Source organism: Daphnia pulex, chromosome 12 (assembly GCF_021134715.1).
Source record: "Daphnia pulex isolate KAP4 chromosome 12, ASM2113471v1".
In the NCBI taxonomy this organism is placed as follows: domain Eukaryota; kingdom Metazoa; phylum Arthropoda; class Branchiopoda; order Diplostraca; family Daphniidae; genus Daphnia; species Daphnia pulex.
The window spans coordinates 7,698,629-7,713,671 of NC_060028.1; the positions used below are offsets into that span (position 1 = coordinate 7,698,629).

At 42.9% G+C, this 15,043-nt stretch overlaps 1 protein-coding gene across 1 annotated transcript; it reads right to left on the reverse strand.

The window, feature by feature from the left end:
* Positions 1 to 6,786: 6,786 nt before the first annotated feature.
* LOC124208571 (homeotic protein empty spiracles-like) lies at positions 6,787 to 14,045 on the reverse strand. Its single transcript, XM_046606400.1, has 3 exons — positions 12,668 to 14,045; positions 8,482 to 8,657; positions 6,787 to 7,525 (listed from the first exon to the last, which is right to left on the reverse strand). The coding sequence occupies exons 1-3, from the start codon at positions 13,434 to 13,436 to the stop codon at positions 7,172 to 7,174; spliced, it is 1,299 nt and encodes a 432-aa protein (XP_046462356.1). The 5' UTR covers positions 13,437 to 14,045; the 3' UTR covers positions 6,787 to 7,171.
* Between the last annotated feature and the right edge of the window lie 998 nt (positions 14,046 to 15,043).

Genomic DNA, 15,043 nt, shown 5'->3' on the forward strand with positions numbered 1-15,043 from the left:
GTTACATCAACACAACGCCAATCGTTTTCTTCCGGTCTGTGTCTATATACTCCTCAAAGTGGAAAATGATTGGACCAGCAGCAAAAGTATATCGTCAACTTATAACTCCAGACGAAATCTAAAACGACAATTTTTCACCTTTGGCATTGAAAAAAACATTTTCTTTTTAAAAACGAGTTAACCTTTTTGTTTGTATTATAATAATATCAAAGCAATTTTCTTATTTGTTAAGTTGCGGTGGAGTTTATTTCTGCGGCCGCGCGTTAAAAACAGAAACAAGGTGGTTAGACATGCCGGCCCGTGTTAGTACAAGAGAAAATCAACACATGTATACATACATACGTATACCGGTATGTAGTTTACTTTAGATCTATGGTCATGCCGGCCATCATTTGTTTCGAGAAACAATGAGAGGGTTAAAAGCTAAAAAAGAAAAGAAAGTAGGCGGTCTCTATATAGTTAGTTAGTGGGGGGTTGTATATTTGTTATAACATGGTATATAGAAAGAAAACTATAAGCTGGGCACGCGTATGTATACCTAGCGGGCGGCTGCTGCGCTATTTGATTATATTTTTTGGGCTTTTTTTTAAATATAGACCCACATAGACAACGGTGAAATGAGTTGAAAAGAAGAAGAAGAAGAGTTGCGGTGATGTGGTGCCCGGCTAAACGCTAAACAGTTTTGTGTGTCTGCTGTCGGCGGCAGCAGCGCATCAGGGATCTCTTTTCCGTGTGTAGATTTTAATGACACGGTCGCGCCCACTCATTGAAATAAGAAACGCGCGCGCGGCCAGCATACATACAAGAGAAAGAATAGAAAGAAAGAGGAATATAATACAGAACTATACAATAACACTTTTCACTCTTTGGCTGGGGTTTTGTGTTGTGTGCTGTGTGCTGTGAGCGGCGTGTCTTGTTCTAATTACACAGCACAGCGGAGGTCAAATAAACACAAGAAACTGGACGAGTTTTTCATCGTTTGGTTTGGTCTGTGTTTTCAGCAGCTACATCTCGGCTTCGCTTTGTGAATTGAACATGAAAGAATTTTCTTGTGTGTACCTTACACGTGTAGTGTACAGCCACAACATGGCAATCATAGCTCACAGCTTTCGTCTTAACAAGAAGATAACGAGCGGCAACCATTGACAAATCAAATGGGCAATTAAGAGACGCTATTCTTTTGATCTTTAACAATTCGACCGAGCGATGGAACAACAAAATCGACGGTGGTGGCGCGAGCCGTTTGCGGTCGTCGGCCTTTTTTCTTTTATTTAAAAACAAAAACAAATGTTCTTCTTTTGTTAGACATTTTCGGATTACAACTTTTGTACAAGCCACAAAACAAAACCGCACACACTTGCCATTGGATGTATATCCAATTGGGGGGAGGTTGAAAAGAATAAATTTTCCCTTTTAAAAAAATAAAATAAAATAATAAGCTATTGTTCTATGATCGTGATGAAAATTTTTATAAATGTGGAAATGGGTGCGTCAAAATCGGCGGGAAATTTAAATATATGCGAGAGAATGGCGTATAGATTATGGCGCGGAATGGACGCGCGGGGGATTTGATTTTCTGTTTGACAACTGACACGTTTCCCTTATTCTCTCCGGTCCAGCAATTCCGCTCGCCGCCAAAAACATTCCGCCGCAAGAATAAATAAATCTATTATTATTATTATTATTACAGCATTCCTTCTATGCGAATTGCGTCAGAGTACTGCTGCTGATGTGTGCCCTTGCGCGACTCGTTGATTATTAGATTGCCGTTACCGGTAGAGCAGCAGCACATGTATACACGGTTTCTTGTATATTCTTGGCATCGATAGAGGCGGACGTAATGAAGGACGGGCACATTTATAAACCGCCCGAGGGCACCTCAAACACCCCCCCTGAAATTCACGTGAGAATAAACAAACGAGGGATGAAAACTCTCCACAGCAGAGCGTATAATAATCTGAAAACGGATTATTATTATATAGCTGACACAATCTACACTGTGCTGTGTGTGTGTAGAGAGACACACATAACTGATGCAACGGAACTGGCCGTCCCCCGACATAAGACGTGCTGGGCTGCTCAGTGCGGAGAGTTGGGTTCAATTCAACACCATTAAACATTTGTTGGCCGGATGGGATGATTACCATAATGATGATGATGAGAAAAACGTATCAGACACAAACTACCACCACCACACATCATCAGACGTGTTTGTTATATACCCGAAACAAAAATAAAAAATAAAAATAAAAAAATGTTTTTTAAATAAAATAAAGAAATGAAAAAAAATATTTTTTTGATAGAGTCATCGGGCCGGAGAGAAGCGGACTCTTGTTTAGAGTCATTGATCATCATTGAGTGAGCATGGAGGGGGGGAAATGATGCGCACTTTAAAACATGCACACACACACACACACGCTGGCGGATAAATATGATAATGAGCAGCTTGTGATGCATGCGCTAGTGGCGGGCCCCAAAGACATCCGCTCTCTCTCTCCGGAGTCATCCGCTTTTTTTTTTAAAGGAAAGAAAAAAAGTACACGGATGTGTCTAGAAAAAAAACGGACAGATGATGGGTCGGACAAAAAAGAAACACGGCCACAATTGCTTGATGATATTATATATATATACTGTACGTATGCAGTTAATATAATATTTATATGTGAATAGACGAGGGGAGTATATTATATATAAGCAGCTCTATAGCAGCTAGCAGAGAGAATACATAGCCGGCAGACAGGTTCAATTATTTAAATTTGTAGCTGACGGCGGGTAGGTTGTTGCTGTTGTTGTTGTTGTTGCAGTTCAACTAGACGCGGCCGGAGAGAGAGAGAGAGTGTCGGCCGGCTTGAAGTCTGATGGTGATGATGATGGGTTCAGCGCGGCCATCAAAACAAAAGAGATGGCAGATGGAAATAAAATGGAGGAAGAATCCAAAAAAGTAAAAATAAGAAAAACGAGAGGAAGTTAATAATAAGACAAGAAAGAAGAAGAATAGGTAGAGAGATACGCCAACAACCTGCGAACACGCTCATCACAAACGAGGCGCTCAATTGTTGTTGTGTTGCATCACAGCAACGAGCAACGGCCCCCGAAACGGATACGATCATTAGAGGCTCATCAAGTGGCCTTAATTCAACTCATTAGCCACACGTTTCCGGTGCGCAAGGGACGAACACACACGGAAGGGCTTAGCGTGACGTCACGGTCTCACGGTGATGGTGATATTTTTTATATATATAACCCCATCAGTTATGAATGCTTTAATAAATACGCTTAAATATATTTTATATACTGTTGATGCCCGGTATATCTTTTTTATTTTTTATCGAGGACGTCCGTCCGTCATGTCGCCATTGGCAGTCGTTAGAACCGGTAATCACGCTCAAATCACCTGGACAATGAACAACGGGGGGAGACCATCACGTATCACACATTTTTTATTTCTTGTTTTTATTTTTCTTGTCGTCTGTCGAAATTTTTTCCGATTCGTTCGATTTATTTATAAACTGAAATTCTGAGAGATGCCAACCGTTGGGGATGATGATGGAAATTTCAGAGGTTGTTTGGACGAATAAAAAATGTTGTTCGTGTGTCCTTTTATCGACATTTTTAAACGGGTTTTGCCGTACGTGTGTTGGTCCTAATAATAATAATCAACCGATGGGCGATGACGATACGCCAGCAACCTGATTGTCGAGATGCTCAGGTGTGCGAACACAAATGTACACACAGAGTTTGACAGCTGTGAGGAGATTTATTTATAGTGTGCTACTCTCTCTATACTGCACCACGCGTGGTTGTATCTATAGCTGACTGATGGCCGTCAGTTGGGGATGGACAGCCGATAAACAAGGAGCCATAGATCCGAAAATAAACGTGAAGCAATACATATTGGTGTGTGTCCCCCGCCTTGGTCTTATCATCTTCGATTCATATTTGCTCCGTCGTATCTATTTGTTGTTTCCCTTAAATTAATTCGCCTTATTTCGCCAAAGTGATTGCGCAAAAAATTCCCGAACGTTCAGGAATTTTTTTCGCTGCTCGTCAGTGTAACTTTCTAATCAATGGAACGAGTTATTTATATATATATACACGTCGCGTCCAACTATAGGCATCAGCAGCCCAAAAGATATGCGAGCGCGTGAAAAGACGTACGCGTATCAATGCGAATAATTTGCGCCAGAAATAACCGAAAATGACGCAAAAAGAAGAAATCACTGAGGGACCGTTGCGAGCAAAGACGAAACACGACCCCAAAAAAGTTCTGTCTGTTTTTCATCACATTTTATTTCTTTTTTCTTTCTTTTTTCAAGCTCTGCCGGACAGCAGAGAAAATCTCGTCTGGTTTTTTATTTGATTTTATTATTTTTTGTTTTCAGTTGGCTGGTGGTTGACAGCAGCCAAAGTACAAAGACAACTGGAACGGACACGCGGACTGCATCCAACCAGATACGAACTTTTTATTTTAAATTTTTTTAAATCGTAGAAATATATAAAAAAGTCAGCTCTTTGTTTCCTGTCACATTCGTTGAGCCAAAAAGAACCGAAAAAACAAAATGTCTTCCAACATAGTCACACCAAACGCGCACGCAAAAAATAAATAAATAAATAAATAAATTTATAGCCAATCCAATTTTCGATCGGTTATTATTTCGATGATAAATTTTGAGGTTCCACTTTGAGCAGATTTGCAGCACAACGAAGCGACGGGCAATCGTGCTGATTGGGGACCCTTTTTTTTTATCAATAAAAATAAATAATTCACGATCTATAATTTTCTCTAAAGGGTCGACATTATTATTATATAAACTGGTCGTCGTCGGGGATAGAGATCACGACGAGAAGCGAGTGATATTATATTATAACCTTGATAAACCATTCCTGGATATAATACCGTGTTTGATACATATTATACAGCCCGTCGATGTGTGAGCTGGAGGAGAGAGCTGGATAAGGACATTAGATATTTAACAGGAAGACAAATAAACCGGTCTCTATTAAATATATACTAGATTATAAGCGCGCTGGTGGATGACATCTCTCTTTTTTTTTATTTCTCTGCTCCGTTGTGTTTTTGTTTCGGTCGACGAAAAAGTCGAATTTAATGAATGCTAATCAACTCCAAATAAAATGGGAGCGATTCAATGATGGCCGTCGTTCGTGTGTGTGTTTGTCTGGGCTGGCTCTGTGTGTCTGCCTGTGTCTGATGTGTGCACTGCGCTGGTGTGTCCGTGCGGATTAGGTTACCCGTTACCAGCGATCTGGCGTCGAGATTGTGGGTCGCGATAGGAACGAAATAAAATATAAGAAGAAAAGAGAGAGACAGAGAAAGAGGCAAGTCAAACACACAACTACGTAATGAATCGCCATAATTGAACGGTCCGCGCCCCGTGCGAGAAATTAATCGCGTCTATACAAGAGAAATGAGCGTGGCCCAATCTCTTTCTCGTCGCTATATAGAATCCCCTTGATGAAGGTCCCAATTCCTTTATCTCGTCCTAATCGTCGCTGAGGTGTTTCCATTATATTTCCACCCGAACAATAAATGGCCAATAATAAATAAAATATTTTGTCGACAAAAAGAAAAGAAAAGAAATAATATTCTTTATTTTAGTTTTTAAAAAAGAAAATAAAAAGAAAGATTGTGCCGGGGACGTGTTAGCAGCGTCTGGCTGTGCTGGAGCACGCGCCTCATAACAATAAAAAATCCCTCCGAGAGCTCCAAGTCTCTGGCTGGGCTGTTTCTCTTCTTTCTTTTTTCCCTCGTCGCACAAAGAGAATATACATACATATATATACAAGATGGAGGCTCGTAAAGTATATTATAACCCGTTCCACGTGTCAACAAACAAAAACAACCTCTCTCGTCTATACTCTCTCGGTGTGTGTGTGTGTTGCCTTATCCCCCCCCATTTTTGGTTTTTCTTGTTGAAGAATTTTAGTTTCTTTTCTTTTCTTTCTTCTTCTTCTTTGTGCCTATCTTTTAACGTCAAAACAGTGAATCAACTGCCTGGCGAGAGGAGCTGGGTCGAAAGGGCTATTATAGGCGCGCGCGAGTAATTATCACGAGTGTTAAAAAACAAAACAAAAAAGGCCATTAGCATTTTTTGGTGGGCCCCTTTTTCTTCCTTCTTCTTCTTCCTTGGCATCAGCACAGCCACAGGAGCCCCAGCAGCAGATGAAAGGCGATAGACCAGCCAAAGTTTATACGTCCAACAACTTGGTCTAAGAATTCCTATAGGTTTTTTAGCTACTTTAGCCCATTCTCTACGGTCGCCATCATCATCTCCAGCAGCCAACACAAACAGTTGGCCATAACGAAAGAGAAAAGAAAAAAGGTAATTATATTTTTCTCGGCTCTGGCTCTGGCCGTGTGGGCATAAATAACCCTTTGCGTGCGTGCCTACGCTATTTGTATATGCATACAACACATATATATATTTTGTTTAAATGCTAATCTATAGAGACCCCCACTTGAATAGTCATCCGTCCCTTTAATGAAGCCAGCAGAGTTCAGTTTTTAAAGAGTATATGGCCATCAGTTATTTGGCTGGGTTGAGACTCGACTGGCCAAGTAAATTCTTTTATACAAATATTATTTTCACGGAGCTCTTTGACCCTTTTTGTCGTTCCCTATAGTGTCTGTGTGTTGATGGTGGATATAATAAATCGAAAATTAAAAAATTAAAAAATATCTGAAACTAAAAAATTCGAATCAAATAGAACCATATCGATTTGTTCGTTTCCCAAAATTTTTAAAAATGATTTCGAGTCGAAATTCCGAATGTTTGAATGTCACTTCTCTATTTCTTTTCTTCTTGCCGAAACAAACAAATTTTTCTGCTTTCGATAGATTGGACAGAAGGGGATTTTGAATTACACAACACACACAGTCACGAAAAAATCAAAACTAATTGGCATAGAATGATCATTTACATTTAAAAAGAAAAAACCCTCGGATTATTTGTAATTTCTTATATAATAATCCACCAAAAATCCAAATAATAATAATAATAATAATGAAAAAAAAAACAGAGAACAAAATGATGGAGATGATGAGAGTCCGACTTCAGCAGATTCGAAATGTTTCAAGTTTTTAAAAAATAAAAAATTAAATAAAAAACATTTTTATACAGACAGGACGAGGATAAGTTGTGGTTGTTGTTGTTCAAGTGGCTTGATGGTGGTGGTGGTGGCGAGGCAGGTGCGGCTGCTGGTGCTGTTGGTGATCCATCGACGGATCGTCGGAATCCTCCAGCTCAATGTCGCACGACATGTCGCTGTCGTCGTCCTCCTCGTCGCCGATGCTGTGGCCGGCCATCATCTGCATCTGCTGATGCTGGTGACTCTTGTGGCCGCTGCCGCTGCCACCGGAAGAAGAAGCGCCTCCGCCACCACCGCCGCTGCCACCGCTGGATCTGTTCTTATTCTTGCCATCCGGCGGTTGATCCTCCGGCCCGTCTTCCCCATCCTGCTGGACTCTTTTGTGCTTTGTCCTCCGATTTTGGAACCAAACTTTGACCTGGACAAAGGAAACAAATGTTGAGCTGACTACTGCGAGATCTGCCATAACGCGCTTTTGTATATAATTCAATTTCAATTTGGAGAGAGATAGAGTTTGATTGATTGATTGATTGGATGGAATGGGAGAGAAAATAAGCGCAGAGGGAGGCAAAAAGTTGGGGGGGGAGCTGCCGATCGGAAATGATGGCGACGAGATGGATGGAATGTTGTTCCGCGGAAATGAGCTGCAAAACGGTCGTGAATGGCTTTTGACATCTCAGACATTTGTGCTGATGGTTCTAAACACACACAGCCAGCCAGAGCCAGAACTAGTCAGTCAGTCAGCCGTAAGGATTTATATCATATCATATAATATGCCAGGCCAGCTAGGCGATTGGCCCAGTCTCTTTTTCCTTGGGTTCTACTGTATATCCACTCCATACTCTCGACTCTATCCAGCCATTAGGCTGCAACTTCCGCCAGCCGCTTCGCTCCACTGCTCCCATCCGCACTTCCGATCGACGTCGGCAATATTGATGATGGCTCGTCGCCCGGATCCTCCTCCTCCCACCCCTCCCACCCACCCTTCAATGCGGATAATATCCTTCTCTCGCTGCCTATAGTTTGCCTTATATATTCGCTGCTGTGTGTGTATAACTTATGATTATTTATTTAATAGGAGAGGCCTCGGCCGGTTTTTGATCTGTTATAGACGATAAATAATCGACTGTATTTATATGCTTATATATATATATATAGACTCTGTATATAGCTGCTGCTGGATAGGCATATAAAGGATCCATCCATCGGCCGGATCGTTTCCGCAACTCGTAAAATATGCTACACTAGAGTCAAATTTATGTTAGACTATCACATTTTTTTTTCTGTGTGGGTGTGTTGCCCAGCTTTTTTTTTATTCCCCCACTCACGAATTAAAGTTGATTCCATCAGATTTAATGCTAAATAAAAATTTACCTGAGTTTCGGTGAGATTGAGCGACTGGGCCAGCTGCTTGCGCTCGGCTCCGACGACGTAGTGATTCTTTTCGAACGCGTGTTCCAACTTGAGCAGTTGACTGGGCGAGAAGGCCGTCCGCACGCGCTTCGGCTTGCGGAACGGCGACAGAAGGAATCCAGCCAAATCAGCCGGCCCTGTGGTAGACACAAAATAAAAAATGGATATTTAATTTAATAAACAAACAATAGCAGAAATGAGTTTCATTCACGACTCTTGACTTTTTGATGTTGTTTGCGTTTTGTCTGTTTCATTCGCGTCGAAACTAATTGACGGTTGACCCGGCCAGCAGACAAAAGAAGAAAATAAATAATTCCAGCCACTACTGTATATATATAATATAATAATTCGAGCGCGCGCACAAACAAAATGACGAGTCGAACCATTTTTTTGTTTTTTCAAAAAAATAGAATTTAAAAAAAATGAAAAAAGTAAAAAAGAGAAAAATAATATTCAGCGGAAAAGATGATGATGATGATGATGGCGCTGATGATGATGATGGGCGCGCTCCCGTGTTGTTACACATATACAGGCAGACGGACAGCAGGGTGAGGTAGCGTAGCCCAGCAATATTATATAGCCTATATGGTTTGCTGCCTCATCAAGAGTTGATTGCATAATTGACCTATTGCATGTTGTCGGCCGACGTCCTCATCAGCCCTTTTTGGCCCACCCCATCCCACCCTATACTATGCTGGCCTGGTTGGCCTGGCTGGCTGGCTGGCCGGGTGGATTATAATAGACCCGTGTCGTCGTCGTCATCTCTCTCTACTCGTCACGATGATTATGATGTGATGGTGGGAGGATCGACAAGGATGGAGAGGATGACTTGATCATTCAATTGTTTTTCCCGCTCATGTCTGTCTGTCTGTCTGTCTGTGTGTGTGTGTGTGACTTTTTAGATTCAATTGTGTTTTTTTCCCCCAACAACGGGCGCTCCGCACGTTTGATATATTTATATTCTACACCCCAATCGAGTTAGTCAAAAGCCCGGCCCAGCTCGACAGCTAGTTTGGTAACAAAAATATATAACTCTTGTAATCATATAGGCCTGCATCTTGGTCCTGGTAGGCCTCTGTATCGTCCATCATTACGGCCATCATCGTCGAAATAACGGCCGAGTAATCGACCCAATTTCATTTTGGTGGCGGCCGTGGTGGCGGCCTATTCCGTTCAAATTGCCCGCGCGTTGATTATACCACAACCCCGAGTTGCCACCCGAAATGTTATATTTATAGCAGCACTGCAGCTCAGCTCTACATGGTATTTTATCAAAAAAATAAAAGACCAATCAAGTTATCGCGGGTGATGATCGACTTTGTCTACAACTGAAAAGGGGGGTAGGGGACGGACAAAATAACTTTTATATATTTTTTGCCCGTCTGGCTAGCTGGGATATGTCGACATGAGATTGCAATTCTTACGAAATATCAGCAGAAGCGCTTCATCATTTCGCAACGGATCAAAACAAAAAACTTGGAATTTTTCTCCCGAATTTTGTTTCTCCCGCGCTCACGCGAATTCGAAATCAAAGGGGAAAAAACGCGCAGACGACTTTGTCCTTTTTCGTCCATCTTGATTATTTGCTGGCGCTGGTATTTTTGTTTGATTATTTTTAAAAGAGACTTTCCAATATCGACTTGATTTGAATGGGCCAAAAAACGATCGATCGAATCATGAGTAATATTATAGATAGACCCGTTTTGGGGATAAATGTATCGATTTATTTATTCCCTGGGGGAGGAGGGGGTTTTATTGTGGCGGGTTTCGTTCAAATTTTTACTTTCATCTTTTGTTTGAAAAGCGGTTTGAATTTAAGGGGGAGGGGGTCGATTTTGAATAAAATTTCTATCGATATCTTATACGCATAATCAATTAATTAGAAGATTAGTGTCGTCTGCTTGCGTTTTGTTAGTTTCGAAAACGTGGTGCAAGTGATTAAGTGCATATTATGTGATAACTATGAAAGACCAAACGATCACTTTTTTGGGTGCAGGTGGGTGCAGGAAAAATAGCACAAGAAATGACGTGGTCGTCGTGTGAACTCTAGTCACGGCTCTTAATAGAGTATAGCTTAATGCATACAGTAACTCCATGCTACAGGTACAAATAAAACTAAGAATATCGATGGAATGATTGTGAGAGAGCTCTGAAATAGAAGAGTTAAACCTGTTCCAAATTGGTGAAATGTTACATTTCCTGACTAGCATCTATACATGTGTGCCAAAGTCGAATTGCATGGCAGAAAGTTTGCACTATCTAACCTATTCCTTTGTGCAGATTTGAGGCCTGAGCCAGCCATCGTAACCACAAGACTATGCCAGTTTCGCTTTAAAGTGCTGCTATTGACCTGTCATCACCAACAATCCCAGTGTCAATATCTCTTGGGTAATGATTTTTTCGTTACTTTTATTCTTGTGACCTGCTGTAGATATTTGAGTGATGCATGACTTGCAGAATGTATCAGTGTGTTACATGTAAGCCTTAAATTCTCCCATTTATCAAAATGAAGTTATTTAAATTAACCATTAGGGTTTATTACCCACTGTCAACTTTCCTTGCTTGGTTGTTTCTTGTCAATATTTCTATGTAACCCATTTTTTATTTTTTATTTAGATAATCAGCATCCATTTTGATTGAAGAAACTACCCATGTCGGATCGAGTTGCAGATCTCTTCTTCCCCTTTTCTTTTAATGTCCTCCTGTACACCCATGTGTGTGTGTTGGGGGTGAATTCACGAGGACGCCCATTTCTCTATCCCGCCTGGTGTATACGTTCAACTTTTCTACGGATGGATGGAGCACTTGTGGAAGCCTGGCTGTGGATTTCCCGGGCTCAAAGGTAGGACAAATCTATCTCTATTACTCCTTTTTTTTAATTCTTTGGTAGCGTTGATCCTCAATCGTGACATCGTTAAATTATTCCTGAGCTGTGCGTTTTCTCTCGCCGAATTTTGTCGACTCTCAGTTGGAGATCAAATGAAATAACTCATTTGTGTAGAACACGACTGCAGATCATCAGGCTTGTTTTCTTTTGTTTACCTCACAATTTTGTCCTGTGATGGGTAAACCAAAATCTATTTTGAACTTGAAAACACTTGAAGCCAAGTGCAACTAGAGAATTTGATGACCAAGTTTGGTGTAACATGCGCTCTCTTATCGCTTATCGCCGAGTTCACAAATTTTGATTTGATTTTCCTTTTTCGTGTCAACTGGAAATCGGTCCGTCTTTTATTTTCTTTTATTTTTTGATTATTCCCAGTATTTTGTCTCCAAGTCCAGGAGATAGAGCTAGTCTTATTCTGTGTGTGTGTGGAAATGATGCTGTAAATGCCCTCGCAACTGTCAGACATAATGTCCAGTCAAGTTGTTGTCGTGTTCCGTCAGGCGAGGAGGAACACGACCTCAGTTATTTGACTTTTTCTCTCCAAAAATTTTTATTTTTCTTTATTTTTTCGGAATAAATCTTCAAATTTCCCCTGAAGAAGAAGAAAAGTATGGGGGGAAAAGGGAGACGGGGCGCGATAGCTGATTATATAAGCCAGGCAATAGAGTAGAGAGACGAGAGCTTTATCTTTCTACGCTGTTGCGTTCCAGCAGCTGGACATTTCGACTGGAACAAAAGGCAGAACATGAGAAAAAAAGAAGAAGAAAAGTGACTGGGCTATGCTGCCGAGCCCACGGAGAAAAAAAGTTTAAAAAAAAAGGGAAATGACAGAGAAATATCGTTGTCCGGCTCATGGGCACATGAAGATGAACCGGCCAGATAACCCCCTCTCTTTTTTCTTCACCCTCATACACACCCCACCATGTCCTCCTCGGCAGTTATGTACAGGAGAGCCAAAGAAAAAAGGTATACAACACACACACACTCTCTAGGCCGGCTGGCCATCCACTATCTTGGCATACACACATGATTATAGCCTGTGTACAGATAGGAACCTATCGACCCTCGACGCTATTTGTCTCTCCTGTGAGCTGCTGGCCCATCTTTGTCCCATCTTTTTTTTTGTTTGTTTTTTTCTTCTTCTTCTGGTTTGGGCCGTTTGACGCAACTTGTTGTGGGAATAGAAACCCCGACGGCCCCATTTTAACGAGTCCCCCGGTTATGACGTTTTGGAAAAATTTGTTTGATTTCGTTTATTACCTGGCGGGAAACGGTGGGAGGCGACAGCAGCTGCGGCGAAGAGTCGCTGCTGATGTTGACGGGCCTGGGCCAGCAGCCACCACTGCTGGGCGGCCAGACTGGATTGCTGATCCGGCCGGATCATTCCGGCTGGACTGTGACTGTTGCCGGCCATGGCCGATTGTCCAGGAGGCGGTTGCGGAGGTGGTGGGAAGTTGGCCGGCGAAAAGGCCGAGCCCGGGTGATGAGGTGGGAAGAAATTGGGCCGGCCCGATCCCGGATGTTGTTGTTGTTGTTGTTGTTGTTGCTGTTGCTCGTAAAGCTGCCGGAGGTTGGCCAAGGCGGCCATGTCGAGATAAGGTGGCGGGTGATGGCCGGACGAGGCCGGAATGACTGACGCTGGATTCCACGACTGGAAGAGCGGCGATCCAGGCCCGATAACGGCCGGCTGCTGTTGTTGCTGCTGGCCGCTCAGCCGTCGGATTCGACTGCTGGAGTGATCGGCAGTCGGACTGGCCGATCGGCTCGAGTCCGGTGTGACCGAATGGACCGGCGACGACTCTCTGGCATCTTCTTGATGGCCTCCGACGGCCGCCAATTTCTTCTTTTCCGTCGCCTCACTGACGGCCGACGACTTTGGACTGTTCCTCTTGTTGTTGTTGCCGCCGCCGCCCGTTCCCACTAGGAAGTCGATGGAGAATCCGATCTTTGGACGGGCAGCCGACGCCGGCATCGGCCCGGTCGGCGTCGACGGACTCTTGGATTCCGGAGTGGCCGCACGAGGCATCATGCTGCTCGTTTGACTCTTTTCCGACCTCTTTCCAGGCCTTTTTTAATTTGAATTTGAATTGAATTTCGGGGTTTTTCGTTTTCTGCTGCTGGCCACAAAAATCGAAAATCAAATCACAATCACAAAACACACTGAAAAACACACAGAGCCACTCAACACGACACTTAAACTCACACACACGTCACACCGAAATTAGCACCAAAAAATGTTGAGTCGATTAAAAGTTGAATTTTACAAAATTCCACTCGTAGTTGTACCTCGTTGGGTTTTTAATTCTCTGACACGCACAAAATCACGAAATTTAAACAAACCAAACAGTTGAGTTTGTGGGTTATATTGTTTTGAATTGACGCAATAATAATCAAAATTCACAACGACCAACGACGCAGGGCGATCTGCGCACTTCTTGCCCGGCGCCCGGCTCTTCTCTTTCTCTCTTTCAACCAGCAGCACAGCCGACACACCGTTCGGTTGTTGGGCCGTTGACACACACACACACACTCACACACACTGAACAACTCACATGCCAGGCCAGCCAGCCAGGAGCGGACAACACAAAAGAAGCGAGTGGAGAGTTGGAGAGACGTGCCACAACCGAAAACACACGTCACGACCGTTTTTTTCTTTCTTTTTTCTTTCGTTTATCCAGAGAAATTTCGTTTCTTTTTTTCTTTTTGGGGTTTGTTCAGAGAGGCCAGGCCACGCCCACATGGGTTTCCGAGGGGGATGGAGTGCCGGTTGGAGAGACAAACGGGGAGGAGCCGGACGAGTCGAGGGGGGCGACCGCGTCGACTGGCGGCGACCAATCGGATGGCCGGCCACTCGTTCGGCCCGCACAGGACGAACCGCATAGGGCAGGCCCGTTTGTTGCACGTTTGATTTTTTCCCACTAATATTTTTATGGGGCGCGCGCGCGCTAGCTGGCCCCGCTGGCCATTATCGGCATCCTAACGCGCATTCCGCGCACAATATCCTCCTCAATTTTTATATTTTTTCAATTCGATTGCGATCGACTCTCGGATTTTCTTCTTCTACCTTTTACCAACCAACCAACCGAAATTGGAATCAACGGATTTGGAGATTTCTTTGACCGTCTGAGAAGAAATAAGAAGGTAGAGAGTTAAATTCCGGAAGGTGTAATGCCTTTACGGCCGGATGGAAAACCTTGAGAAAATATTTCCCAGCTCAGCCTAGTAGATTTTGAGTTGTGCGTGTTATTCCAGTCGAGCTGGAGATGATTTATATCAATTTGAAACGACGACGGTGGATGGCCAAAGTATTTCGAGAAACTGGGAAATTTCCATCCGGCTGGCTGGTTGTGTGTGTCTGTGTGTCTACAGCCACAGCTAGTTCGAGATGGATAGAGCCCGGCTGGGAGATGTTGTCGACCGCGCCGCGCTGACAACGGACACATTTCATCTGGCTGTCCTCTTCCGTCAAAAAGACAAAATTTTATATTTTTGGAGGGGTTGCATCTATTTGGGAGAGACTAGAATAAGAAAAAAAGAAAATTGACCAAATCTTTGATAATATAAAAGAAAAGCCCAGCTGCGGTGGTACGGACGGCTCAAACAAATGAGCATCAACAGCTGTGCGGGATCTACTCT